The sequence below is a fragment of the Colias philodice genome, chromosome 3 (genome assembly GCF_061535455.1).
Source record: "Colias philodice isolate Cphi_HAF_F1 chromosome 3, ilColPhil1 Martin Lab GWU primary, whole genome shotgun sequence".
In the NCBI taxonomy this organism is placed as follows: domain Eukaryota; kingdom Metazoa; phylum Arthropoda; class Insecta; order Lepidoptera; family Pieridae; genus Colias; species Colias philodice.
The window spans coordinates 13242067-13269713 of record NC_143088.1 but is presented as its reverse complement, the minus strand read 5'-3'; the positions used below and the strand labels follow the sequence as shown (position 1 = coordinate 13269713).

At 33.6% G+C, this 27647-nt stretch overlaps 1 protein-coding gene across 4 annotated transcripts in view; it reads left to right on the top strand.

Moving 5' to 3' along the window:
- The window catches only part of ich (zinc finger protein ichor), a 31504-nt gene extending 19378 nt beyond the window's left edge, over window positions 1–12126 (top strand). For all 4 annotated transcript variants that reach the window (XM_089714876.1, XM_089714874.1, XM_089714875.1 and 1 more), the window contains exon 3: window positions 8577–12126. In XM_089714876.1, coding sequence (XP_089571002.1) covers window positions 8656–10050 — 1395 coding nt within the window. In that variant the 5' untranslated portion in view covers window positions 8577–8655 and the 3' untranslated portion in view covers window positions 10051–12126. The remainder of the gene's footprint in view (window positions 1–8576) is intronic.
- The last annotated feature ends 15521 nt before the right edge of the window (window positions 12127–27647 follow it).

Genomic DNA, 27647 nt, shown 5'->3' with positions numbered 1-27647 from the left:
AGGCCAAAAAAACGTCCAAGGTCATGACGTCACGATCCCGCAGGTCGCTGACCCCAATCCCGTTAGATGGAACGAACCATCCCGGGCTATCCCTGCAAGGACGATGACCGTGTTGTATCGATCATTGCTTGAGATTTTGTATTTGGAATACTTTTTTGTCATAATGTGACGTCATTGAATTTGGAGGGATGTATTTTTTGTAACTTGCTAAATACGCTAAGTATTTCAGCTATATTTATATGAGATAATATAATTTACACGCAAATTTAAAAATTCTTTAACCGAATCGTAGGTATATACAAGTGTATATAAATATATGTATTATAAATAACAACAATTTTAGTTTAATGTTGTGCTCAAATATCTAAATTATTATTAGTATATTACTATTATAGGTTGCTTGATACAATACAAACCTTGATTAAAAATAAACGGTTTTGGAACGAGGCAGTTTTTCGAAGCTTCTCATTTGTATCCAATGATCTTTATCTCAAATTTCATCTCGATTTTTATTATTTATGACCTTATATTATAACGTTGAAGTTCGTAAATAATAAGACGACTCTTTATCAGACCCAGCAATCTAAGTTTACATTACATTATCGAGAATAAAACTAATAACTCAGAGTGAATTTAAGCCTTTATTTATCGTAATCAAATGTTTAAAACAGGGTCTACGCGGAGCGTCAAATGTAATACGGTAATTAAAGTACTCCATACGTTGTTAAAATGGACAATAAAAATAAACATACGTAGTTACCTGAGAATGACAGGATATTCATTTTATTATGCAATAATTCTACTAATCGTCTTTTATTTTATGCTATTGAAGATACATGAGCGGTAACATAAGTGACGTGTCGGCGTCGCCTACCGTCAGATGATTTATTTTGTCTGTCTCTAATGTTCTTATTATTCTGTATCCTTATTCCTCGAACCTATCAATAGGAAGTTGTGACAAAATTTACCATTTAAAATGTTTTCTTCGAAACAATACAATCCTTTCTGCTTAAGCTTATAGCTGTTTGAACAAATCTGTTTGCATATTATAATGCAAATTAGGTGCTAGTCAAGTGGTCTAAGAGCTAGAGAATGATCTATGATATTTTAGATTGTTAGTTTACATTTACATTAAATTTAAGTATTTGTACATAAAATATATCGGCGGCGAACTAATTATATTACGTGTTATTTTTTCTTTCGCAAAATCTATATTGTATTAAATCAATGAATTTCATAATAAAAGTAAATTATATTATTTACATATATCAAGTGGGTATTGACTCTTATTATTACTTATTAATTAATATTGTGCATAAATTTTACACGCGTTATATTTTATTGGAAACTATAATTGCATTAATGAGTTTGATTGAAGTCATTCCACTAGCGTAAAGTGAAGATTTAAATTTTCTATGTTTGGTTCTCTATAGCTATACATATAATTGATATTTTCAAACTATTTACTAATAATCAATATATAAGTACCTTCAAGATTTTCAAAATTAAATAATATAAACAGATGGGCAGTTTTAATTTAAGTTCTTTACCACATATCGATAAGAAAAGAATTTATAAACCCAATGCCACACTTAAATTTATTTTTCTTTATTCCACCGCAATTGTTTAAATAATTATTATTACTTTATTCAGTTTTCTTTTCATAGATTCAGCGTTGCGCGCGTTGATATAATATGAAATGTTAGTGATCGTCGAATATGAGATGGATGGCGTAACCGTAGCCTAATCTATATCACTTAACTTTACAATTAAGTTGGTAACTAGATATATATATTTATATGGTTCTATCATGATACAAAAACTGAATATCTTTTCACGTCCTGTCTCAATTATTATATAGGATGACCAAAGCATTTACATAAAAATAATTGTGTTGCATTTGTCCTTTACATCGATTCTTTAAATTTTATTAGCATCCATGGTTAGCATTATTTATATTAGAAGTATCAACAAATGAAGATGTTTAAGTAATTGTTACACAGAAGGATATATACCTCTATTAAAACATATCATTGTTAGAATTTACAATATTATTAAGATACTGATGAATATTGTCCGGTCTCTGCGTCTACATAACGCATGCATGAGTGCGCTATGAAGCAGTGAAATAATTAACAGAACCGCTCAACGGTACAGTTAAGTTCACTTGATCCTAACTATTTATTATTTATTAGTTGTGAGATTAAACAGTGTCTTCAATACAGATTTGTTAACTGAAAAGTAAGTAGTTTTCAACTGAATGAAATGATATGTTAAGAATCATTGAAAGACATTAAATTCTTTCACAAACCAAATATAAATTTGGTATTAAACAATAATCGGTAAATTCTGTATCAATATGACGATTCTTGAATAGGACTAAAAATTGGACTGTTACAAATTACAAATATAGGCTAACTTTAATATTAAATTGTTAAAGTTCTATTGAATAAAGAATATTTCGTTAATTACTTAATAGTTTTATATGGTTTTATCATTATTTTTTACATATTTTTATTATAATTTAATATCCTTACATATACAGTCTATTTTTAAACATACTAAATATAGTATTTAACATGTTAAAATTCCCAAAAAATTGACATCAAAATCACGTGACAGAACCCGTTGTAACGGTACAGGCAGGTCATGTTTATATTAGGCTATTAGGATTAGGGTCCAAGCCATTGTTTTTAACTTCAAACAGATAACACTCTACCGCTATTCTACTGTTCTCTGCATATCGGTAATATCAAAGGGACTGAAGGTCTGAGACTAAAATAAGAGAACAGTAACAAAAACATCCGTTTTATTACCGTTCAGTTTGAAATCATGCTCAAATGTGGCGTTAAACTTATATAAATAACTGTTCTAGAAAATTATTCGACTCATAAATAGATAAAAACGCGATATGTTACTGCGATTAACTGAAAATAGATTTCCTCTGAGCAAAGAAATTAATCGATCCCCGAACAATACGCTCGTTGAAGTCTTTTCTTCGAGCATAAGATCTTGTGAAGACAATGTTGATTTTCTCACGCAATAATGTAATTTGCTTGTATACGAAAGCAATTATATTGTTTCAGTCTTTTGAGCTTTATATATACACCTTGTAAAATTTGTGCTATTAATTTAGAACCTCTGTCTTTGACGCGTCTATATAATGAATATAGATAAATAATAGATCACTATCACTTATAAAAGAATTTTGTTTATAAATTAGTGACCATATTTCGTAGCAATAAACAACTTAGTCAGGTGCCGGTTATCTTTCAAACGAGTAAAGAATTCCCCAAAATCATGAATATTTACTCGCAATTTCGGCGATCGTAAAAGTACATACAAATAAAGCGTTTGAATAGTTGTTTATCTGTAGGCTTTTATTACAGGCGGTAATTTTATAGTAAGGTAGCCGGTAACGGTAAGGATCTGAAATAGCACGCTATTGTTTACTTAAAAGTTGATTTTTATTGCTTTTCGGGACAAGATAGCCCAGTTAGTGATGTGCTCTTGCGACGTGAGGGTGTCGGTACTTGTGCTTTTTGGACAAATTATATACGTGCTGTGCTAAAATATATAAATTATTGGCAGTGAAAGTTTTTTGATTTTACGTGAGCTGTGGAATGTGTGGCAAGGTGACTTTACGTTTTTATTTATGTTATTTTTTTAAGCTTTTTAGGTATTTTAATTTTTAGACGTTATTATTCCACACTTAAAATTATAAAAATTTTCTACACTAAATTAAAAAAGCGCCATTTTTTTGTGACCTACCCTTAAACATTAATTATTTATTTCATCTCGTTTTGATTTTGTCTATTAAATTATTACCTACCTGAAAAGAAATATACAAGCTTCAAATATAATAAATATAAGCAGGAGTAGTTTGTGTATGATAAGTTATCAGCTAACGTTTATGTTAAATAAGTGAAATCTAACGTGTATATACGGGTTCTAAAAAATAAATCATTATATATTTTATTTTATTACTAAAAAAAAAACCATAAATGACAAATTACCTATTGTAATGCACTTAATCTTATATTAATATAAAATCTTCACTTTAATTAAGTATTATAAGGCATGCGTCTCAATTCACAATATAATTTTATAGGTATTTAGAAATAAGTACAAAAAATTTGCTAAAATCCTGTAATTGAAATGTAATAACAGCAATTAATACTTTACTTGTAATTACACTTCGGATGTTTTTAATAATTCCACAACGAACAGTCAAAAGCTCGCTACAGAGGCATTTTCAGTATTCAAAGGTTCGAGTAAATAAGTCGAACCGCAAAAGTCACTTTATTTCTCATTTCGTCTCATTAACGATTCAGCGGGCACATTTGAGAGCGATTTATTCAGCAATTATTCAATCAGGATATGCTCAACGTGATGCGAGCCACCGACGTGACCCCCTTACCCACGCTGACCTGGTCCACATCGTCCCCACTTCGAAAAAAATCCTATCACGAACTGAATTTTCGGGCCAACCCACATGCTGCGCCCGCATCGAAAAATTGTCGCACGCGGACAGAGAGCGAGATACGCGCCGCAGCGAGAGTGAATGAGACGGAAGAACGGAACAGGGCCGCCTAACGGTACTACGCGGAAGTGTGTCAGTAGCGTAAAGTGTACCTCGATACCCATAGGACGTAACAGCCGAACTTGCGCAGGGGAAATTCAACCTTGACATTGTGCGTTAAGCGGCTTAATTGCGCGCGCTCGGTCAAGTTTTCGATTTTCACGGTGCTGATTCACAATGGCTTGCGGTAAATGCCTTAGAGCCCCCAGATTTAACCTACCTCAAGGCTGGAAGACCGTTTTAGTCTTCTCTATATTTAGCCGGACTTGGCATTTAGAATTTTATATAGAAACTTTAATATCGCAGAACATTCCTACGCATAAAGCATTTATAGACCGTTCGTGCTATATTTACCATGTTAGTTATTTTTAAATTTGAATATATTGTTAATGGTAAATTTGAGATAAAAATGACTTTAAAAATGCAAATACAGACTATTTAACTAGTTTTGAATTATAAATAGAAAGCCTATAAAATATTATTAAAAAACGTTGAATCACGAAGGATTCTATTAAAATAGTAACGGATATTAAAATTACAAATCTTAATATCCAATTTCAGATCTGCGCTAAAAAATTATAATATTTTTTTTCTAGGTCGGTCAAATTTTTAAGTTAACAATGCTTTAAAATGAACTCTCAGAAATAACTTAGCAGTTATTCTACTCTACTTACTTGGCATTTGAAATGACTGCGAAAATTTAAATTCAGTAGTCAGCTTTTTATTTTTTGTTATTTCTACCTGTTTTTTCTGACATTTTACTACGATTTTTTATTTGTTAAAAAATTCTAATAATATAGTACAAAGTAACTTTTTACCTTTATTTGTAATTTTCACTTCAACTTGGGTTCTATATAGGTAGTTTGTACAAAGTTTGCGGAATTTAAAACTAGATGGCGCTCTAATTAACGTTTAAAGTACTTAATGTTTTGTTTACACAAAGTACTTGTTTTGTTTATAACAGAATTGAGCGCTATATCTAAATATTGAAATTACGACAAAGACATCTATACTCATATTGTAAATAAGAAAAGTCAGATAACCGCTTGTGGAGGCCCTAGGCTCTGTTTACTGACTTTCACTGAAGCAGCCGAGCGCGTAGCGAACCGGACCTCAACTTTCTTTCCAATTCAGACGACATCGATTGTTTACTCGATTTGATTCGATATCGATTTTTGGTTGACAATCGAATAGCAAGTGACCTCGAAATTGCAACTTGAAATTGTAATAATTCATTATTTCTAATGCGTGCAATAATTTTATTTTAGTTATATTTAACAGAAAATATTATGAATCTGGATAACCTCATCGTAACTTGCTTGTATAGATACAATACTGATATGTATTTTATATTTTAGGCTATTATGGCAAATACTTATTTACCTAAGTAATATTGCGATTATTTTTAATTCGTAGATTGTTACGACAAGCTATATTTTAATTAATAATTTAACGATTAAGAATATTTAAATACGGCCAATCTAATTCAACAGTATAACGTTTTAGTTGATATAAAAGAGATTCAAATAACATACAGTTTTATAGCTGCAAATAAGCTGCTGTTTTCTTGTGATTGCAAAAATTGTAACTATTCATTGCAAACAATTTACCAATAACAATGAGGTCGATATTGTTGCTAAGAAATAATAGTTCTTTTATTTAAAAAGCTAATAATATATAAATATTAAATTCTAGTTGAAGTAAGTTTAATTAATCCACTTGAATAGGTATAATCACTGTTTATTATTACGCGTAAAGGTACAATTTAAAAAAATATGATTTGATTCGGAAATTATTCAAAATGCAATAAATTGATAAAAATGAAATTTAATAATACTATGATCAACTAACAAGGAATCACAACGTTAAAAATATCTAAAAAATGTTTTATTCTTGAACGGTTTACATAAGCAATCTAATCTCAAAGTAAGCGGATCCTGTACTATCTGCTAAACTGCTCATAAACATACTCATTTCTATACAACACACATGATATATTACAAACATAAAGACACTGCATAAACAACATTTCCACTGCACTTTGAATAGAACACACTCAACCCTACACAATTGTTAGGGTCAGTAACCACGCGAATCGCTGCCATTTATAATCCTATATGTACATACTATAGCTATGTAACCGCGAAAATTTCCTTACACATTAATTATAGCTACAGGAACCCTTTGTCAACAAATGCCAATAAAGTCACGTTCAAAACGCAATCACAAAAATCTTGAAACGATTTTTTTTAGTCCATTGCGGCAACCCGCCACGGGCCGACGACCGGCGCAATAACTTTGCGAAAATCTAGAAGGCCACGCTCTTGGCTAGCCGAGACGAATTTTTATAATAATCTACAGTTTTTTTATTGGATTATTGCGAATTGCGTGCAATGCTTGGGCAACTGTGCGTGATATCGGTCCTTTAGCCGCATGCGCATGTTTCTACATCAAATTTGGTGCAACACCCGGCGAAATGGTATCAACTAGGATATTGTTGGATTTGGAGCAAATCGAAATACATTTTGTTCCTAAAACGTTTAATTGCACATATTACCCAAATGTTATAAAATTCATTCAGTTACTGAATACCAATCGACTGCATCGTTAATTTTTGTTCACGTTCTTTGTGCGAATCTAAAAACTAATAAAAAAAACTTATGTTTTAAACACAATACAGGTCCATACTGTGTTTAAAACATAAGTTTTTTCCAATTAAATTATTCTACTGTAACTATTTTATTACAAATGTTTAAAAAATTGTTTCCGAGAATCTCCCCCGTATTTTTACTTCAATAAAACCAAACCATAATAAAAGCTGCCGATAAATTATAAATTGATGAACTAAATTCCAATTAGAAATTAGAATATAAATAAAATAAACAGAGAAGAACAAATTCCTATTCAGATCTTAATTTAACCCGAACATAGTCACAAACGAAAACTAGTTTAAACTAAAAACACGGTCATCATAAGCAAGCCTAATTGTGCATGTTTGCATTAAGTATGCCACCGGCTATGCTATCCGTAAAACGGCTTCCTACAAACAATATTACATTAATTGCTGAATGCATAATTTTAGTTCAAAATACACTAACTATTTATAAGTCGTAATATATTATCTAGATCTTGTAAGAAGTATATAATTTGAAGAGGATACATAAAATGTCGGAACTATAAGACATAACTTAATTAATCGTAAAGAAAATGTACTTTTATCGACTTATATTTTGCAAAAATTTTGCACGATCAAAAATGAAACAATCAAGTCAAAATGAAAAGTAAGAAATGAGCCCTTATTAAAATAGTTGTATGTATTTATTATTTGGAAATTGTATACTTAGATAATTTACAAAGGGTGGTAGCTGTAACCTATAAAGAAAGAAAGAAAGCTAAGATGCTAATAAAATTTTTTTTTTTTTTTTATTTCCATTATTGAAATTTTCACACAATCATTAGCTAACCAAAACCCAATTAAAATGATATTACATTCAAAATATACAAATAACAAAATCATAACCACTATACACCGACGTTTTTATAACATAGTTTTGCAAGGAGACAATGAAAATAGAGCGTAGTACGAATGTAAATAAAATAGTATATATCTTAACACAAATGCTTAGTGAGGCGGAGCGAGCGGCACGCGGCAAAATGGGCACCATTTAACACAATATCTCGGTTCATATTTACGTTGCCTACTTATTATGTTGCTTTCGACAGCGCAGACTATAAATTGGATTTTGGATTGCATGTAAAAGAATGAAATGTTTGTCACACAACAGAAAAAAATTAACATGAAACGATTGCAAACTGTGCAAATCGTGCACACAACAAAACTTACTTTCAAAACGATAATTTATACATCTAGTTTATTAATTTAAAAACATTGACCACCAAGTCTCTTTACCAAGAAAGTCAATTCATATTTAAAGCTCTAAATGAATTAGGTATCGTCTATTTATACTAAACGTCGCTTTCTCTTTAATTCCAGACAGCGCGACAGGGTGGCGGCATCTAAGTATGGTGGTGGCGGGGTCTCTCTCGGCTCTGGCGTCGCGGTGAGGCGCGGCATGAAGTGCGCGGGCGTCGCGGGCGGCGGGCCGGGCGGCAACGAGCTGCTGCTCGGCGCCTGCTGGCTCGACCCCAAGATCGAGGCCTCCTCCCCGCCCTGCCACGAGCTGCTCGACTCGCTGCTCGCCCCCCCGCCCCTCGCCGAGCTCAAGCCGCTCCCCCCCTTCACCGGCTACACGGGACACCTCTCCATCAACGGCATCTCCGGCCACCACTTCCACGCGATCGCGCAGCGCCTTCCCGAGGAGAACAACAACTACCCCACCCAGAGCGGCTACGGCGCCGACAACGAGGTCGTCTCGTCCTCCACCTGTCCTACCGACTCTGAACCGCCCGATTTGGAAGACGTGAAGCCTTTCCCGCTCGATGTGACCGATACGAAACCTTTTGCGGAGTCGACCGCGCCCGGGGCGGCGGACTCTTGTGCACAATCTTGTTCCCCGCCAGCCAAGCTCTTTGATGATGCGCCTAAGCAAGAAATGTACGATTTAAGTTCAATAGAAGACATAGCAGCCATCATTGGTTCTGCAATCGCCGACACTACCGTTCCATCTCAGCCGGAAGACCCAGAAAGAAACGACTCGAGAGACAGTTGGATGGACATTGACATGACGTGGATAACGAGCGCCAGCAGTCAGCACGGAGAGAAAATTGTCCCTCAAGATCTCTCTGAATTCGGCCTTTCCATTTCTCCTCCCCCTTCTCAATCGAGCCACACTTCGGGGCTCGATTACCCCAGCAAAGCCAATCAAAAGTTTTCAAAAACCCAAGAGTTCTTCCAAAATAATTTCGGCCAAGCCGGCTCGACCCTCCAAAATTTGCTCACCCAAAGTTACATGCCCCTACTCCAGAATCGGTTACAAAACGGGCCGCCCGTCAAACAAGAGGCTCCTAGTTCGACGAGTTACGGGATGGAAGTGATATCGACGTCTTCGCCGCCCGGGAACGCAGTATCAACGACAGACGGAGTGGGCGGCCTTTTAAATGGAAGATACGCGCCTCATTACGCCCTGAGCTTAAAACCAGACGGCTTGTGCAGTCCTGATCGACTTCTCGGCTATCCGCACGCGCACACGACGACAGTAACACCATCCAGCAAGTCGAAACGAAGTCGCGCAAAAGCAAAGCAAAACAACGGCAGTTTGCACGGCAGCTCGCTAGCCTTCTCTTCGGCAACATCAGCCGAATTAAGCGGCCTCCTGGGCAAAGAGAAGCCGGTGCATCGCTGCGGGATCTGCAACCGCGGCTTCCTGAACAAGTCGAACATCAAGGTGCACCTCCGCACGCACACGGGCGAGAAGCCGTTCCGCTGCGACGTGTGCGCGAAGGCCTTCCGCCAGAAGGCGCATCTCATCAAGCACCAGCAGATACACAAGCGGATCGGCCGCGACTGACCGCAAGCATTTCCTAGCTCCTAGTGTGTGTGTTGAACCTGTGAACTGTGTATTGGATGTGTAATTGTCTTCTCGAGATGTTCGACCCCGTAGTTATATCCTCCTAAGGAAAAGTGCAATGTTAACTAGTTTTAAGCCCTTCAGATTTATTATGTAGATAATATTGTTTTATTTTGTTGTGTAGATGATTAAGACTTGCGCGTCGTTCTTTGCGCGTTGTATCAGAATGTGTGTACGGTCGATGAACACCGAGCGTTGAACGAACAGTGAACGACGAATCTTTTAACTCTTCAAATAATTTATATTTTTCGAGTGTGAATGCTTACTCCGATTACCTATTTATAGTCAAATTAAAAAGATATTAATTAGCTTTATAATGTATAATATTAGTTACTTATTTTGTATTATTTAATGTGGACAAAGCGCACGAGGCTATTTGCGACGCTCCCAGTAGAGTTTTAGTTAGTGCTCACTCATTTCATTGATTTGGTCTCAAATTATTATTTTCATTAGCATCATCCCTACATAATCCCCATCATTCATCATTACATAACATATTTATTTCAGTAAAAATAGCGTTATAAATCACCATCTGAATGTTATTAGTGTAAATATCCTCCGAATCTCGTACGAACATTCCACTTTAATGAAATAATTGATGGCTTGAAGAATCCTTGCGGTGCGCGGGCGCATGCGAGCGGAACAACCGTGTCCGGGAAATGATCGAAAAACTTTAAAATCAAATGTAATAACAACGATCCGTTGTTACGCAACTCCTTAAGTAGGACAGCGAATTAATAGCAAATAGACCAATTTATTTTTCATCTATTTTACTTCTTTACAAACAAAACAATTAGGAATTATCATTCGCTTATGTACACACAGAATGCGACACGCTAATATTTTTTTTGAACACTTTAGTTTCATCTATATTTAATTCATTCATTTTCATTATTTCATTAAATTTATAGTACCTACTTACATTTTCATTTTAATTCACATCATAAATCATTTATCATCTCATTAAAATCAACATCATCATCATCACAACTGAATCTCTTTAAAACAGTTCATCATTCATCTCTATTGATATTTTCTGGATTTAATTAAAATTGGTGACTTGTTTTATAATAAAATGATATTTTTGTTACGTTTAGTGTTTTAAATTGTAAGTATATTTATAATTGTAAATAAAAACTTTGCCGTCCAAATCGTTACTTAAATAAAGACAGATTACGAAATGTTAGCACAAATAAATCCATGACAAAATGGTATTTATAAAAATATATAAAAACATTCCTTTTTACTTTGGTAGTTGAAGAGAGCTGAGTGGTTGTAAAGAAAAACAGTTTACTTGTGAATAAATTATGAATTTAAGGATTGGAAACAATTGGTGCTAAAATTAATGTCCATTGTGCGAATATTAGTAGGTAAATTAAAGAAAATTCTGGGAAATGTATCCCAATAATACAAGGTAAATAAAATTTTCCAATGTATTTCTTGATTAAAATAGTAATAATCATGATTCACAGGTAAACAAATGTAATTGGATAGTATATTCGTCCAAAACAATATATTTTGTAAATCTGTCCACGCTCAGCTAGGCAACGAATGTCGGTGGAAAGCCTTTCAACACAAAAGGTAGAACCGTTCTACCCACTGTGGGTTAAATGCACGTTTGTGAAACGCCCTTATACCTTCATTTTCTTTTTAATTAATAAAATATATATTATCAATGTTTCATGAAATTATTTTTTTTATTAAATTCGTCTTCGAATCTCAAAATTATCAAGTGTTTCACACGTGGCGTTTCCTACAGTGCTCGTAGACTAAAAGTACCTTTTTAGTATTAAGCATATTAGCTGTTTAAGTATTTATTGATTTGTAATTTTGTAATTTGTATATCCTCGTATCTTGTAACAGTAACACTGCCGCGTCGCGACGTGAGCCGCGAATATACTATATTACATATTTATAACGAATGTTAATACGCCGTACTTAATGGTAGATGTGTAGATTATTTTCGATTTCCATAAGTGTAAATTAATGTAAAATAAATTGAGATTTTTTTTGTTATTTGTTGTTTTATTGCAAGGTCATGGGATGATTTCTATGCGCATGTGGGTCGCGAACAAAGGCCGGTGAAAGAGTTCGCACAGTTTCCGTAAGAGAAGTCGGATGTGAAAAGATATATAATGCGCGACGAATCGACTTTTTGCGTCAGGTGTGTACTGTGTAGTGTACTTGCAGGGCGGAGAAAACGCGCGTAACCAATGTCAATAGCAAGTAGCGTGCGCAAAAAAATCTATATGAAAAAAATTATAGAAATACATAATTAAAGGAGCTCGAGGAATCCATTGAGAAAATAATTACCTACAAATCTAATCATGCGTGTAAATAATGATGATAAAAAATTAGGATTAATACTTAACATTAATTGTTATACAATGGAAATAAAAATGGGTTCGTCTTTGTTGTGCATATCATTGTAAATGTAACACCTTTGTCTACATAAACAATTTAATAGATAAAATATAATTATCAAACTTGATTTGGCAATACATATTTTAGTTTATTATATTTTGTATATGACAAAGGGCCACGTAAACTTTGTGATAACTTTTTTGCTCAATCTAATAATAACTGCATCCAAACTTATTGTCAAAATGTTTGCACAATCAAATTTAATTAACTCCTAAATGGCATCATTCGTCATGCCTTTAATCACTAACTGATTTATGTAATTGTAGGATTGAGACATTTCAATTTCGGCGTCAAATTGGGGAATTAACTCAATACTTTGAATCTATTGCGAAATTTCATTGAAATTATTTGCCTTTGAAAAGATCATTGATCAATGATAATAAAATAGGATACAAATTAAAGACTTATTTTCTTTCCTCCGTCATTCCACATTGCAATTTGGAATATGTACTGTTAGAACTTGATTAAAAGAACAACTACCTATTTCATAAAATGTTAGATTATATATGTTTATTTACCCGTATTGCAATTGTTGAACCCGTATTGCAAACCATAAAACAGTACAATACACAATTTCTTACACTTTTTTTTCTTTAGTTGTTTTGCTGTCCGTACATCGCAGGCGCAGATTCTTTCTTCAACCTACTTACGGCGCAACGTGATTTCTCCGCGCAGCCATCACACGACGAGTTTATGATATTTGCGCATCGTACTTAGACATGTTTATTATCATTTAACGACATTGAGGAGAAGGAAATGGACATAATAAATAATAAGCCAACAAATTATATGAACTTTCTTTGGAAATAAGAAATGATAAAAGAAATATTTTTTTTTAGAGTACTTCAAACAAGCATGTATTTAGATAATTGCACGTAATTTCAAGAAGGTATTGAAAATATAAGTATATTCAAGCTAATAAAGCCTCTTATCAAGCCATCACTACATAGTATAAAACAAAGTCGCTTTCCCTGTCCCTATGTCCCTATGTCCCTATGTCCCTTTGTACGCTTAAATCTTTGAAACTACGCAACGGATTTTGATGCGGTTTTTTTTAATAGATAGAGTGATTCAAGAGGAAGGTTTATATGTATAATAACATCCATTAAATAGTGGAGAAGTACTGTTATTTTTCAGGTTTCTAATGTGATGTCGTAAAAAAATACATTTTTACCGCTTACATTGCAAACGCAGGCTGAACCCTACGAGTTTTATCAAAATGTATGTACTAAGTATTATACACATTGAAAAGGTCCACAGAAAAGTCCGCGATGGTATATGTCTATCTCTTATGGATAACCCACAATAACTTTTTTTTGTCATTTACTTTTTACGACAAATAATGGCTAATTTTCGAAGCGATTTTAACCAATACAGCATTAATCCTTAACCAATTAAATACCTTGAAAATATTGTTCATTTAATATAGATCTATATGGCCCTTTACACCGTATGATTTAAGTGAATATTTTCGAAGATATTACAGATTTAAAAATTGCGGGACGTAGCGTTTGCGGTGGGTACCGACCGGCCGCCCGGTTATCTATTTTATACCCGTGAAGCCGGAGCGGGCCGCTATGTTTTTATATACAACGTTCACAGTTTTTCTGTAGTGTATTTAGTATCAGCATTGCACCCGTGCGAAGCCGGGGCGGGTCGCTAGTGTTCTTATAAAAGGAACTATTAAATCCACCCTAAAACCACATTGAAAAAGTTACACCAAGAGCAAGTGCCAATTACCATACAAAAACACTATGTTCATTAAAATTCGATGGAACCACAACCTGAATGTTTATTTACACATCAACATACAAGTTCAATATTCTACATATATTTTACACACGTGTACCAGCATGCGATATGACAGAACAACGGGAATGATCTGAGTAAACATGCCATATCAATTATAATATTTTACTAAACAATTAATAAGTAAACGCTTAATGGTCTATCTGAAAGCAATTTTAGGGGACAATCTCACACATTAGGGAGTGTAAAATTTTGTGAAATTTGCAAAATAGGAAGTAACAGTCTCTTCAAATATAGGTATTATATATTTTATATTTTTTACATAGATTGAAAATAAACGAGTTAACACCATTGTTAACACAGCTTTTGGTTTGGATTGGCAAATATCAAATATTAGAGTACACTTTAAGATTTTTCATTTTTCATTCATTGGTAGAAAGTTATTGCCAATTTTGTGAAATAAAATACTGTGCGTAAAATTGGTGCACAAAAGAATAACTAAAGTACGATTGTGTAATTTTTTCCTAATTTATCGAGCAAGGGCTTTGAATAGCAAAGATTTCATCAGAAATACGGCTGGTTAGGAGCTTTGACCTCTGAAGGTCTCTCACTTAAGTCGTAAAAATTATTATATAGAATAAAAAAGAGCGTGTGTACTGAGCACACATGTCAGAAGTGAAACTTCTTTGGCAAGATTCAAATATACCAAAATCATCGCCTTACTCCATGCCGTGACGGTATTGCCATGACGCGATCATGCAATTTTACTCTCAACGCGCCTGAAGAAGTTTCACTTCAAAAATTATATTTTTTTTCATTTGGCTAATAATAATTAATCCACTTTATAACTAAAAACTCCGCTACATTTCGCTCAAAATCTCTTTCGCACAGTAAAGTGTATGTTTATCTAGTGTGTAACAATGACACCTCAATAGAAACCCAGTTCACATGCATTATTATAGCATCGCTTCCAAGAAACTCGGATGAGATCTTTCTATTTATAGTGGCTGATGGAAAGCATAAAAAGTTTACGTTTCTGCAAAACTGAAGAAATACGAAGAATATTGATTTAAACCTAGTTTATTTTCCTTTTTTTTAAGACTGATTCTTTGCATAGCCATCGTCTAATATGCAAATAGACTATTATCGAGCGCGAGATTTAGTAAAAGTCTCATTAAAATCGGTCCAAAAATTATTCAAAACGCCCAAACAGGCAGAAAGATAAAAACATGAAGTATCATTAGTTTTCTTCTTTAACCAAGTTTGTGATATGCAAAACAAATACTTACGGTAATAGGTAAATATCACCGTGTCTTCACTTCAATGATTGATTATTTAGGTAGTACAGGGTGTCCAGTGGCAGATTTCAATGTTTGAGGGCTTGTAAAAAAAGAAGTATTATTTCTAAACAAAATATTTTTATAAAAGTCAAAAGAAGACAAGTGCGGATTTTATCTCCTGAAAATTACATTTTCCAAATGCCGCCCTTCTACTCTCACACACTCCTCAATCTATTCCGCATGTTGAGAAAAACTTGTTTGCAAAGGGAACTGGGAATTCTGTTTATTTCAGCCCGGATATTTTCCTTCAGTTGTCTTATGGTTGTTGGATTTGATTGGTAAACCACAGTTTTTAGATAGCCCTACAAGAAAAAGTCACATGGACTTAGGTCTGGTGACCTGGGTGGCCACGGGATGGTGCCGTTTCGGGATATGTGCTTTTCAGGAAATAACTGCCGCATTGAATTCATTGACACATTAGCAGTATGAGCCGTAGCAAATCTTCAATAATCTGAATTTAGTATGGATGGAGTTTAACCTTTTTTCACATAATGACCTGAAAAACGATTTAGGAATTCCCAATATCGACGAACGTGTGCGAAGTGATAAACGAGGATTTTCAATTACAGAATTCATAACAAGTTTAATGTTTTCTATCGTGGATACTGATGGTGCTGGTCCCGGCCTAGGGTTATTAATGACTGAACCTGTAGCCCTAAACCTTGCTAGCCACGACTGTATCAAATTTATCGAAGATCCATCTCTTAAACGATGAATTTGATAATGGTTATTAAACCGACGGCGTGTTTTTGCCAGCGAAATCACCTGAAAAGTATGCCTCAATAGCATAAGCGCGATGCTCTCCGCTCCACTGCTCCATGGCGACTAAAAAATCCGCAGAACTCACGCGCTGAATGACGACCCCCGCGTCCCCCTCGCACGTCGCGTTTTAAAACTAGAAGCGTTCAAACATTGAAATCTGCTGCTGGACACCCTGTATAAATGAATACTTCTGTTATGTACAGTGTAAATTTGCAAGGAATCTTAAGACGATAATTTGACACAAACTGACAGATAAATAGTACAATAAATATTTTAAACAAGCATATATACCGTTTTCACACTTAATACATTATGCACATTTAGTTTATTACTACATATGTATAATATTTATTGTTGACCTTAAATATGTACGACTTACTCATACAATAGTCGTAAATAAGAATCGTTAAAATTTTGTATTTACATGCACAGTAGCTAACAAGCTCTTTTATAAATTTTGTTATCACCTCGTTATATTGAATATTATTACTGAATACATATAAAGGATATAATATAAATCCCCGAAAGAATTATTATTACTTCTAGATGGAACTATACCTACTTAAGATTAACTACATACTAGATTTTTAATTTAAACAACAACAACAAATATTGCAAAATTAATCGTAATTTCAAGAACTGTTGATCGAATCCTGGAACTTTTCAATAACTAGGATTAAAAGAAAAATTGCCTAAATCTGTATTTATGGCTGATATGAGCAAAGTTAGAATAGTATGAACATAAAACTTTAATAAATTGATTTGAGTTTGAGCTTGAAGTCGCAGTTTGAACTTTAAACATGCTTGACCAAACAGACCTATGTTGCTGTGTCCAACTGCAGAAATACCATACCAAAAACAGTTCCTTGCAAAGTTCACATCTAAATATTTTGAGCATCCTAACTGTAAGCCACACCTGTGAGCTGTGCGAAAGGGTGTCATCAGCCCAGATCCCTTAAACCAAAGGCCAGCGCAACCTTTGAAGGTTCGAGTTCAAGAGGAAACCGATAACAGACGCCCTTCATTCTTGAACCCGTGTGACCTGCCCGCGAGGGAGGAGATGAAGCGATTTGAGTACCTAAATGCGAAAAGGCGAAAGTTTGTGAGCATGATGGATATTGTTTACTGTCGCTTGTTGTTCCTTTTTGATTGGATTCAGGTCCTTAATAAACTAAATTTATACTCGTCGAATATAAGTTTTTCCTTCCTTTCTATCTCGCAAAAGAAATGATCGGACTAGGGTTTGTTGGTAGATATATAATATAATTAATTAAAACAGCATTTTAGTAGGTAATATGCGAATGAAAGCTAAGCTAAATAAATGATTTAGTTATCTACTGCTTCAGATTTTTTTTCTTCTAAACTATAGAAATAGATTACACTTTAGTATAGGTTATTAATTATTATAGGTTTCTTTTAAACTTGGTGTGAATGTAAAGAAAATAAACTCATAAATCCAAATATATATATAATAAAACAACAGAATGAAGTGCAGAACAGAACTGACATGTTTTATTATTTGAAACATATATATATACCTATATCACCAAACCAGCCAGTACAGTAAGGAGTTCACATATAACATATTAGATATTATTTTTCTACACCCCCACTATATCTAACAATGTTATATTGATAAGTGTACAATAACATAAATATGCTGAACCCCAGTTGTAGTTGTAATCTTCACATCGCCAGAACATAAAACTGACAACTTTTCACTGTTTGCAACGATAATTTCCTGTTTCTGATCATAAGACGCATTCATAACCCAACTTTCATTTGCCGTAAGGTGTACACTGGCTCCAGAGTCAATATACCATGCATTTTTATTGAAATTCCCGCTTAGGAACACAGCACTAAAAGCATTAGACTGCATTCGGGGTTTTTCTTTGGAGTTCGACGCGTTTTCGTTATTTGTACATTGATTTCGATAGTGTCCTTTTTGTTTACATCGGTAACATGTCACCACTCACCAAAGAGTATACAATTACTACGTAAGACATGTCACTGTCTTCACCTTGACGTTTGATTTTGACGGATCGACAATGTTACCAACATTGACATTTTTTCTTGACGCCATTTTATTTTTCATGTACTTCGAACGAGCTGCGAATGCTCCGCCAACTTCATCATGTTCCTCTATGGTTGACTCCATGTCTAACAATTTCGACTTTATAGAATCAGCCGTTATGTTAATGCCTGAATGCTCTATTGCCATGATCATCGGTGAAAACCGCTCTGGTAATCCTGCTAATAACAATGAGCCTGTCCACTGGTCATTTATTTCAAAACCTGTGCCACTTAATTTTTGAGCCGTGTCAATTATTTGAGTCACATAGGACGTCATTGAACTGCAGTTTTCCAGTCTTATCGAAATTAGATTCCGTAACAGATTTATCCTTCTTGAAAAACCGTTGTCATCGAATAACTGTTGTAATTTTTCCCAGAGTTCTTTTGATGTTCTTACACTTTTTACATGTACAAACAAAGACGGATCGATTGTCATAATCAGCTTTGCCCGGTTTTATTCGTCATCTGCAGCTCCTACGCTCGCTCCTTCTGGCTTTACACAATGTTTCATGCCTTCAAGGATTAGGAAATTCTCTGCCGCGAAGCACCACTCGCTGTAATTTTCCCGTCCACGTAATTTAGGTACATTTATCAAGTAGTTGGCCGCCATCGTAATTCCAAATAAAAATTTTATTTCACGAATATCCAACAACACAATGAAAAAACGTGTTGAAAAAAGCTTTTTAACACTCGTACCAAAACGAAATTCTTGTTAAAAAATCTGCTTTTTTACTGATTCTCTGGGCCCATAACCTATAATAAAACAACAGAATGAAGTGCAGAACAGAACTGACATGTTTTATTATTTGAAACATATATATATACCTATATCACCAAACCAGCCAGTACAGTAAGGAGTTCACATATAACATATTAGATATTATTTTTCTACAATATATAATAGTAAAAATTTATAAGGCGACAACCGATTCTCAATGGGGAAACCTACCAACCACTAGATCTATAAGGCATATATCTTTAGTTTATGTTCCTATTGAAGCAATCTTACACCACACATTCAAGCGGCAATGATTAATCGTTATACTGAAGACAGTCAGTAATGAGCCGCTAAATTACCACTCTACGACCTAGTGCTTTACTATAGACACTAGAACTAATAACCAATACCCGGTAATGACTCGGGGAAAGCACAGTTACGAGCGGCTGGATTTGTGATGGGTCACCAAATAGGTTAAACTGCAAATGGGTTAACATATTCGTCAATAATTATTAATTATTAACATTACTAACAGTAAATTAAAACATTAAGATTTAACTCAAACAAATGCCTCCGATAGATAGATTTTTTTCGATTTTAAGTCAGCAAAGTTAATCAGTACTTGTAGGTGTTGATTTTATTACATAATTTACTTACTAATATTACTTAATATAGTTATATTGAATTTGTTTTGTTTGACCCAGGATTCAACGAAAACAAGTAAGTACTACGCATATTGTAGCACACGCGTAGTAGGTACCTACGAGTATACAAAACATGTTAAATTACAAGTAGATACTACGGACTACTTATGTACTCAGTTTGGAAATATGTTTTATATATAATTATCATAAGTATAATTTGTTAAAAAAAAACTTTACGAGAAACAAAGATTGTTTTTTCAAGCAATGATTGATTTTCAGGATAATTACGTATTCATATAATATCGAAGTATGTGACTACATGTATTCTTGAATGTAAAAAATATCGTCGGAGCCTACATAGGCTTATTAAATCTAAATAAATTTATTATTACAATTGTTTATATAGCATTAATCATCACTACATAGTATAAAACAAAGTCACTTTCTCTGTCCCTATGTCCCTTTGTGTGCTTAAATCTTTAAAACTACGCAACGGATTTTGATGCGGTTTTTTTAATAGATAGAATGGTTCAAGAGGAAGGTTTTAGTATATAATTTATAGGGTTTGACAAAGCGGGCGAAGCCGCAGGCGGTAAGCTAATGGCATTGTCTCTAATCTCGTTCAATTCTTGAATATTTCGTTTCTCTGATAATTTTTAGGTTCAATTTTACAAACTAATAACTTAAAGATTTGTTAATGCCTCTCAATCAGATGACTGAAATGATATTATTCAAACTACAACAAAAGAAAAGCATTTTTCCTTATAATCGCAGGTGACAAGCTCAACCTTGACCGTGCTTCCGCCGCGCGAGTAGCAAGCCAAGAAAGTATGTCAGTATGTCGGTGTGCCACATCCGTGCGACGACATGGGAATACTTCAAAACTATCGTGTTTGTTATTCTATAGAGATGGGCTTGCTTTTAATAAATAATAAACTTGTATCAAAACACCTGTTGAGTTCTGAGGAATATACATAAATAAATTGTATCAAGGAATGTAGGGTTTTGTTTATGGAGATAGTACCTATAGATAAAAAATGATAGTGATTTGAAGTGGTAAAAATATGAGGAAAAATGGGTAATTAGGGAAAATACTTTATCAAATGAAAAACACTTTATTAATAATTGTTCTTATAGAAACATGAAAAAATGTTAATGTTAAAATCATTAACAGTAATTGTTGATACGCCGTCAAAACTAAACCAAGTAGGTAATAAATGGCACAAGACCATAGAAAAAGATAAATAGTACACAAGGCTTGCAGCTATAACACAGAATAATGATAACAACAAACCTAGTAAATACATAAACATATATATAATATACTCGCTTGACTTCCTTTAACACAAAGAATTTAAATCAGAATACAAGAATGAGGAAGGATTTGAAAACACTTTCAGTTGAAAAATATTATAAGTAGGTAAGCATATTAAATACAATTGTGAAAATTATTTAAATAGAAGAGCTTTTAAAGCTTTTTTAGTTACCTTCATCGTGTTAATCTGTTTTTTAATAAAATATAAAGGCCTGATGGCTGATACGAGTCCTAAAGCCCTAGATATAACATAGAAAAGTAATGGCAAATAACAAACACCTATAAGCATGAAGACTTTGTCAGGTATCTATTAGTTGTAATAAGTATTATAGCGTTTTGTGTAGCAAATCATATTTTAACACAAGCAAAAACGCTCGTATCAGCTAGTGAAAAACTCAACTAGCTTATAAATTCACTAATGACCTATTCGCACGTGTCCGCATTATTTATCTGAACGATCAAATAAATGCACACTTTGCATAATCCCAAGTTAGTAGTACGTCTGTAACGGTAAGTACAGATTACCATATTGCTAATATATTATGTATTCTTTGGAGATTATCATAATTGAACGTTACCTAGCTTCGCTGGGATAGATATGAGAAATATACATTACACTGCGTCGGTAAGACAGGCCGGAGAATTGCTGCACGCGTCGGTAAGACAGGTCGAAGGGCCGTAGAATTACTGCAAATACATTTAACGGTGACAGACCTACAGGCTACACCTTAGTATGTATAAATGTTAATTTAGTTTCAAACTAACAATAATAGCCTAACAGATTTAAGACTATATGAATGGGTTAAACAACAGCAAGATTGGTGTATTCCTGCATCCAGGATAAAGTCTTAAAAAAAGTATTGTGTTATGAAATTGCTTAAACATATTTCACATTATTAATAACTGTTAACATAACACGAGAGAAAAAAAGGAAAATGTAAAGAAATATGTGTCTAATAAAAATATAGGCTTTTCTGAAACACCTAGTTACTAAAATAAGTTTATTAACTTAGCTTTGTCACTACTCTATATTAAACCACTTAAAGCCTTCATTTGCATATTATATACATATGTATCGTTTTAATTAACCTACCAAATTAACAAGTCTTCAAATTAATAAAATTTAACAAAATCCACTAGCCGTTATCGCGAACTAAAAACATAAATGAATATTCGTTAAATACTACGTTAGATTCGTTTCAACTACAATTTGTGCTAATCTGCAATGACTTAAAAATTTAAATAACCGCTACAGGTCGTCAAAAGTTAGGCATTTCAAAACATCAACGGTTACGCGTGCTATTTCTTAGTGTGCCAGCGGTGGTGTAGCGACGAGCGGAGCGGAAGCGGTGGCGGAAAGCGTAGCGGGAGCGAAGAAAGAGTTAATATAAATAGAGTTATTTATACCACACAGCTTGAGAGAACGACGTAATTATAATGCATTAATGAAAATAAAGGTTAATTTTATGAAAAATTTACCGTTTTATTTGCAAGCTTGATGGGTGTTTAGTTAAACTTTGGTGCTGGTAAATGGTAAATCAAGTATTAAAGCGTTAGAGTGCATGTATGTATATAAAAAGTGATTTTGTATTGAAGCTATATTTTATGCTATTATATAATTGAAGCTTTATTTTAAAATTTTGTTACAAAAATGTCAGTAAATGATGTGAAAATTTACCTACTTTTATAAAACAATCAATCAGATATCAGCTGGATGAAATTATAATTTTAACTATACAAAAGAAATGAAATAGATCTGTATTAATTCCTTTACCTTTACCATGACAAGAATTTTACGTAGCTGACTTCATGAGCGAAATCGCTACCGCGGTGTCAGCTACCATACACAAGGCTTTAGTGTGTCGGCATTTGAGAGCGAAGTGGGTACAGTTAACTCGCTACTTTTACTTTTTAGTTTTTACTGATTGCCGATGCACCATGCGGGATACATGGTACGGTTTTAGACTGAGCCACTGTTAGTGTGAGTTGCGTCACAACTTGTTAACAAACTGATAACACGTAGGTAGGTAGTATTTTGAATTATACTTTTGTGCGAGCTTTAGCCTAGGATATATCCGTCTTTGCCAGCGAGTTCAGGATGTTTACTGATTCCGAATCATGCTTCATGACATTTGTTTTCCTTGATTAGTTTAATTTGGAGGAACTATTCAAAAATGTTCATACATATAAAAAATGTCAGTGGCGTTGGTTTAAGTCAAACCTGATCAACAGAATACTGGAATCATGAAATTTCAACGGCCCATATTCTTGTCTCCCTTTCAGGACATTGTTCTAAACTTGATATATTTTCCCTAACTTGGAGGAGCTATTCATGAAAAATCGAATTTCTCCTCCTCAAGTTTATTTTTACAACAAAAAATCAAACAATTCCATTAGAGTGAGACATGAAAGAACAGAAAAAAAGTGTTACTATCGCATTTGTTACAAAGATAATTATGACAGACTGACCGGAACTTGTAATATGATTAAGAGAATAGTCAATCATCCAGACCTATAGCGTCATCCAAACTAAAAAAGTGTAATGAACGGTATTGTAACTGTATTATTGAAGATCTGAATGAATTCATTGCCTTAAAGGTGGAGTGACATCAAGTAGGGCGTGGTGGGAGGGTTATGGCGCAATTTGCTGAAATATTTGGAATCTTTACAGTTATTATTGCAATATATTTATATTATGGTGAATCAGATTTATTATTTATAGCGATGAGGCTTTTGATCTTTGATCTAATAGCGCGTTTTAAATGCCGTTGCCTCGAGCACATGACCAATGACCATTACAATTTAGAGGTCCTGATTTAGTTAAGGCTTATCGAAGGTGGACTGATACTTACTCTCTGTATGTTGCTAGTGAACAGTAAAGAAAGAGTTTAATATTTTTTTTAACCATAACATTTTTAACGTTTCCGATCAAAGAACGCTTATCTAATTATTAAGCTATTGCATAGCTTCTATCGCGGGCCTTGAGCGCGGGGACCGAATCCAATAATTCCGTAACGAAAAAACCTTACGCTCCCCACTCTGACGAGCACGGAGGTGTGGCTTGAAGGCATAGCATGCAATAGCTTTACCGCGGCAGTCCCCGAGCGCCACTCGTCTTTTTTTATATCCTAAATAAAATAAATAAATATTTCAGGACAAATTTCACACACGGCACAATCTGATCCCATACTAAGCTTTCGCTTGTATTATGGAAACACACAATTCCATTAATATCGTCAATAACACAATACAATGCTAATAGCCAAAACGCCTAGACTTGCTGGAATCAATAGTCTAGACAGTTTCTTCGATCCAAAGATCACGCTTTATCAAGGTGGTGTCGTCAAACTTTCACCCACACATGCACTATCTAACGAGCACACATACACACACCACGTGCTAGTCTATCCTAGACCGTCTGCGGCATATAAATGACTAAGTAGTGAAATTATACGATAATAATTATTGTTTTGATTTCTTGTGTTTAAAATAAGGATAATGAAGACTTCGAGTATTTAACTTCTAAATAGATCGGTTAGACTGCGTTTTGCCATTGAAATGTTTGTCAATTTGTTGTGCAATAATATAGGTAGGTAGATTTTAAAAAAGTATTTTGGCTTGTGATATCCTACTTGTCCTACAAATCCTAAGCTAGTGAATTTATTAAAAAAAAAAGTATAGAGTTCAGTTAATTTCAAGGAAGTCACATTATCGATGTAGACCGAATTAAAAGTATAGAAACCACACTATTTTTTAAACTTAGATATTTTTATTTTAAGTTTCCCCGCTCCTGGTAAAAAAACATTTTTGTCCCATCTTAATACCTAAGTACCTATGTAGATATTATTTATTTGTGCTACAAAGTACTATTTATCAACACCCAACCACATAATTTCATTAAAAATAAAGCGAAAAAAAATAATATATATTTTTTTTAACATCCAATAGTTTCAGAGCCTATTCTATTCAAACAAACAAACAATCAAATCTTTCCTGTTAATAATATTTCCATCCATTCAACCAGTCTTAGTATGAAAATAGTCTAGTATAGATGCGCAAGCGCAAAGGCTCGGTGATCGCCGGCGACGACGGCAGTGGGTCATGAAACAAGGTCGCCATTTCTCCACGAGGGAGGGAGGAGGGGGGCGTGGGCGCTTTACTGTGTTATGCTTTGCATGCTTCGTTTTATACTTAATAGGTGTTTTAGTTGTTGTCTAATAATCTATTTAAATACGAATAAACCTAACTAGGTACCTACTTAATTAATTTGAACGTCAAATCTTCATTCAATTTTTTAATATAATTGTAGAATAGCATAAAGATTAAAGATATAGATTCTCTTTCGTTTGAACGTGTCTTTTGAATTTTGATAGATATTTCAATACGGCGTTATTTTATTTAAACAGTAAGGATTTAATAAAAAAAAATCATTTAGAATTATTTCAATATACTGAAATTATAATTAAATAGTAATAACTAATTTAATCATAAGTTAAGGTGTTCATTCTAAGTTACTCCAATATTAAAACTAATCATTAAAACTTAAAAGCATAAGTTCATAAAATTATTAGTTATTGAAGTATTTTACATCCATAGTTATATACAAAAGAAACAAAATTAACACTGAGGTTTGTTAAATTTAACAAACAATAATCACACCTTATCTATCGTTTTAACAATACATTATCACGCCTTTCTAAAATAATGTTATAAAATATACGGTAACAGCCAAATCAGAGTGCATTCAATTCACAATACTATTCAAAATGACCCACTTGCTAACAATATAAGCCTACGCTCGTCAGACTAAATGCTATATTTAACTTTGTAAGGACGTACTTGGTATATTTGAGGGCCCTATCATTCATGAAAATATTATCGGTAATATTTATCGCATCAGTCATATTTAGAAATGAAACATCATCATAGTTTTTACAATGAAACTATGACATAGGATCTGGAGGCTTTCATCTAATAAAACGAAATGATTGAAGTGTCAACAATTTTAAGATTTTTAAATAATAAATAGGTAAGTAAAAAATAAATTGGAGCTCGAACACATGAAACTAAACGTAGGTGAATAAATATGTAATATGTAGTATACTGTAGTGAAAACATCCTTCTTCACATCAAGTTAAGTTTAGAGTTTTCATTCAATTCTTTAAATACAATTGTTCAATCACGAAGTTACACAAATAAGTGCTACATACTCGGTCCTCAGAATTGGGGCTCCAAAATTATATGACTTAAAACGTGTGTGCAAAAATATTAAAATCATGTGTCAAGTTCGGCCCTGTAAAAACATAATCCTATGGTAATCCATGATGCTATGAAGTTCTCAGGTAGGTGTTCAATTAACTCTTGACCGCAAAATTAATGTGTTGGCATTATGATGCAGTGTTTATTTTTTAATGTGACATATTAACAGTTATGTATGCTCTTGAGATTCTGTGTGGTGATCGTGTTCTGACTTCTAGTGAATTAGTATTGTGCAATTAAACAATATAATTATGTACTTATTCTTTTAACAATATACTGAAAATATGGGTATTTCCTAGAATATACTTTATAGTTTAGCTTTAAATAATAACTAAAATACTTGTGCATTAGAGAAGGGGATTCTACTGCTAACGCACTAAGAACTATGCTAATGATTCGATAATCGATATCTTCAACCCCTCACTGTAAATATTGGTATATCAGAATTAAGTATTCTGTACAGAAATGTATATGGATAAAGAGATCTATCTGTCTTCTATTTGACATTTTCAAAGTTGATAAACCAAGAAGCTTATATCTAATACACTGGAGATTGCACTATGACCATTAACTTGTCACAAGAAAATATAACCTTGAATGACGTCAGTGTTGTTTTTTGTCTCTTTCTGTGGGTGACCACACTGGTTTGTATATTCAGGATTTTTCGAAATAAAAAAAACTAAAAATCATGGTCTATAAATAATAACGACATATATTTTTAACAGTATTTATATTATAATATTACTGGTCAACTTACATGAATAATTATCATCTTTATAGGTACATACCATTTTAATTGGTAGAGAATGATAGTTTTAAATAACGCTTGATAACTTTTGATCTCATACTACGATTTTTAATTAAAATGAGTGCTACATACATTAAAACATCGTTTTGGTTACTCAAGCTTCAGTCTAAAACTTTTCAATATTCCAAAGGGAGAGTTGCATCGCTAGTGTTGATGTGTGGTAACGATATTACAGTTCTCAGAAATTCGTATGTCTTTCAGGAGCTGTACTTACGGTTACTAATTATGGTTTCATGGTGGTTAATTATAATATAATTAAAATTACTTTATCCACAGTTGAGACGCAGTAACAAGAATGTGGTAAATAAAAAGGTATAGCACTTTTCAAAAGGTATTTTTTTCTGGACCGTAATCCTCAGGCTTAAAATGCAAACTGCATATTCTGGCATGTTGATAAATTTTACTCTTGATAGGCACTATGGACAGCCATTTATTTCTTTTTATT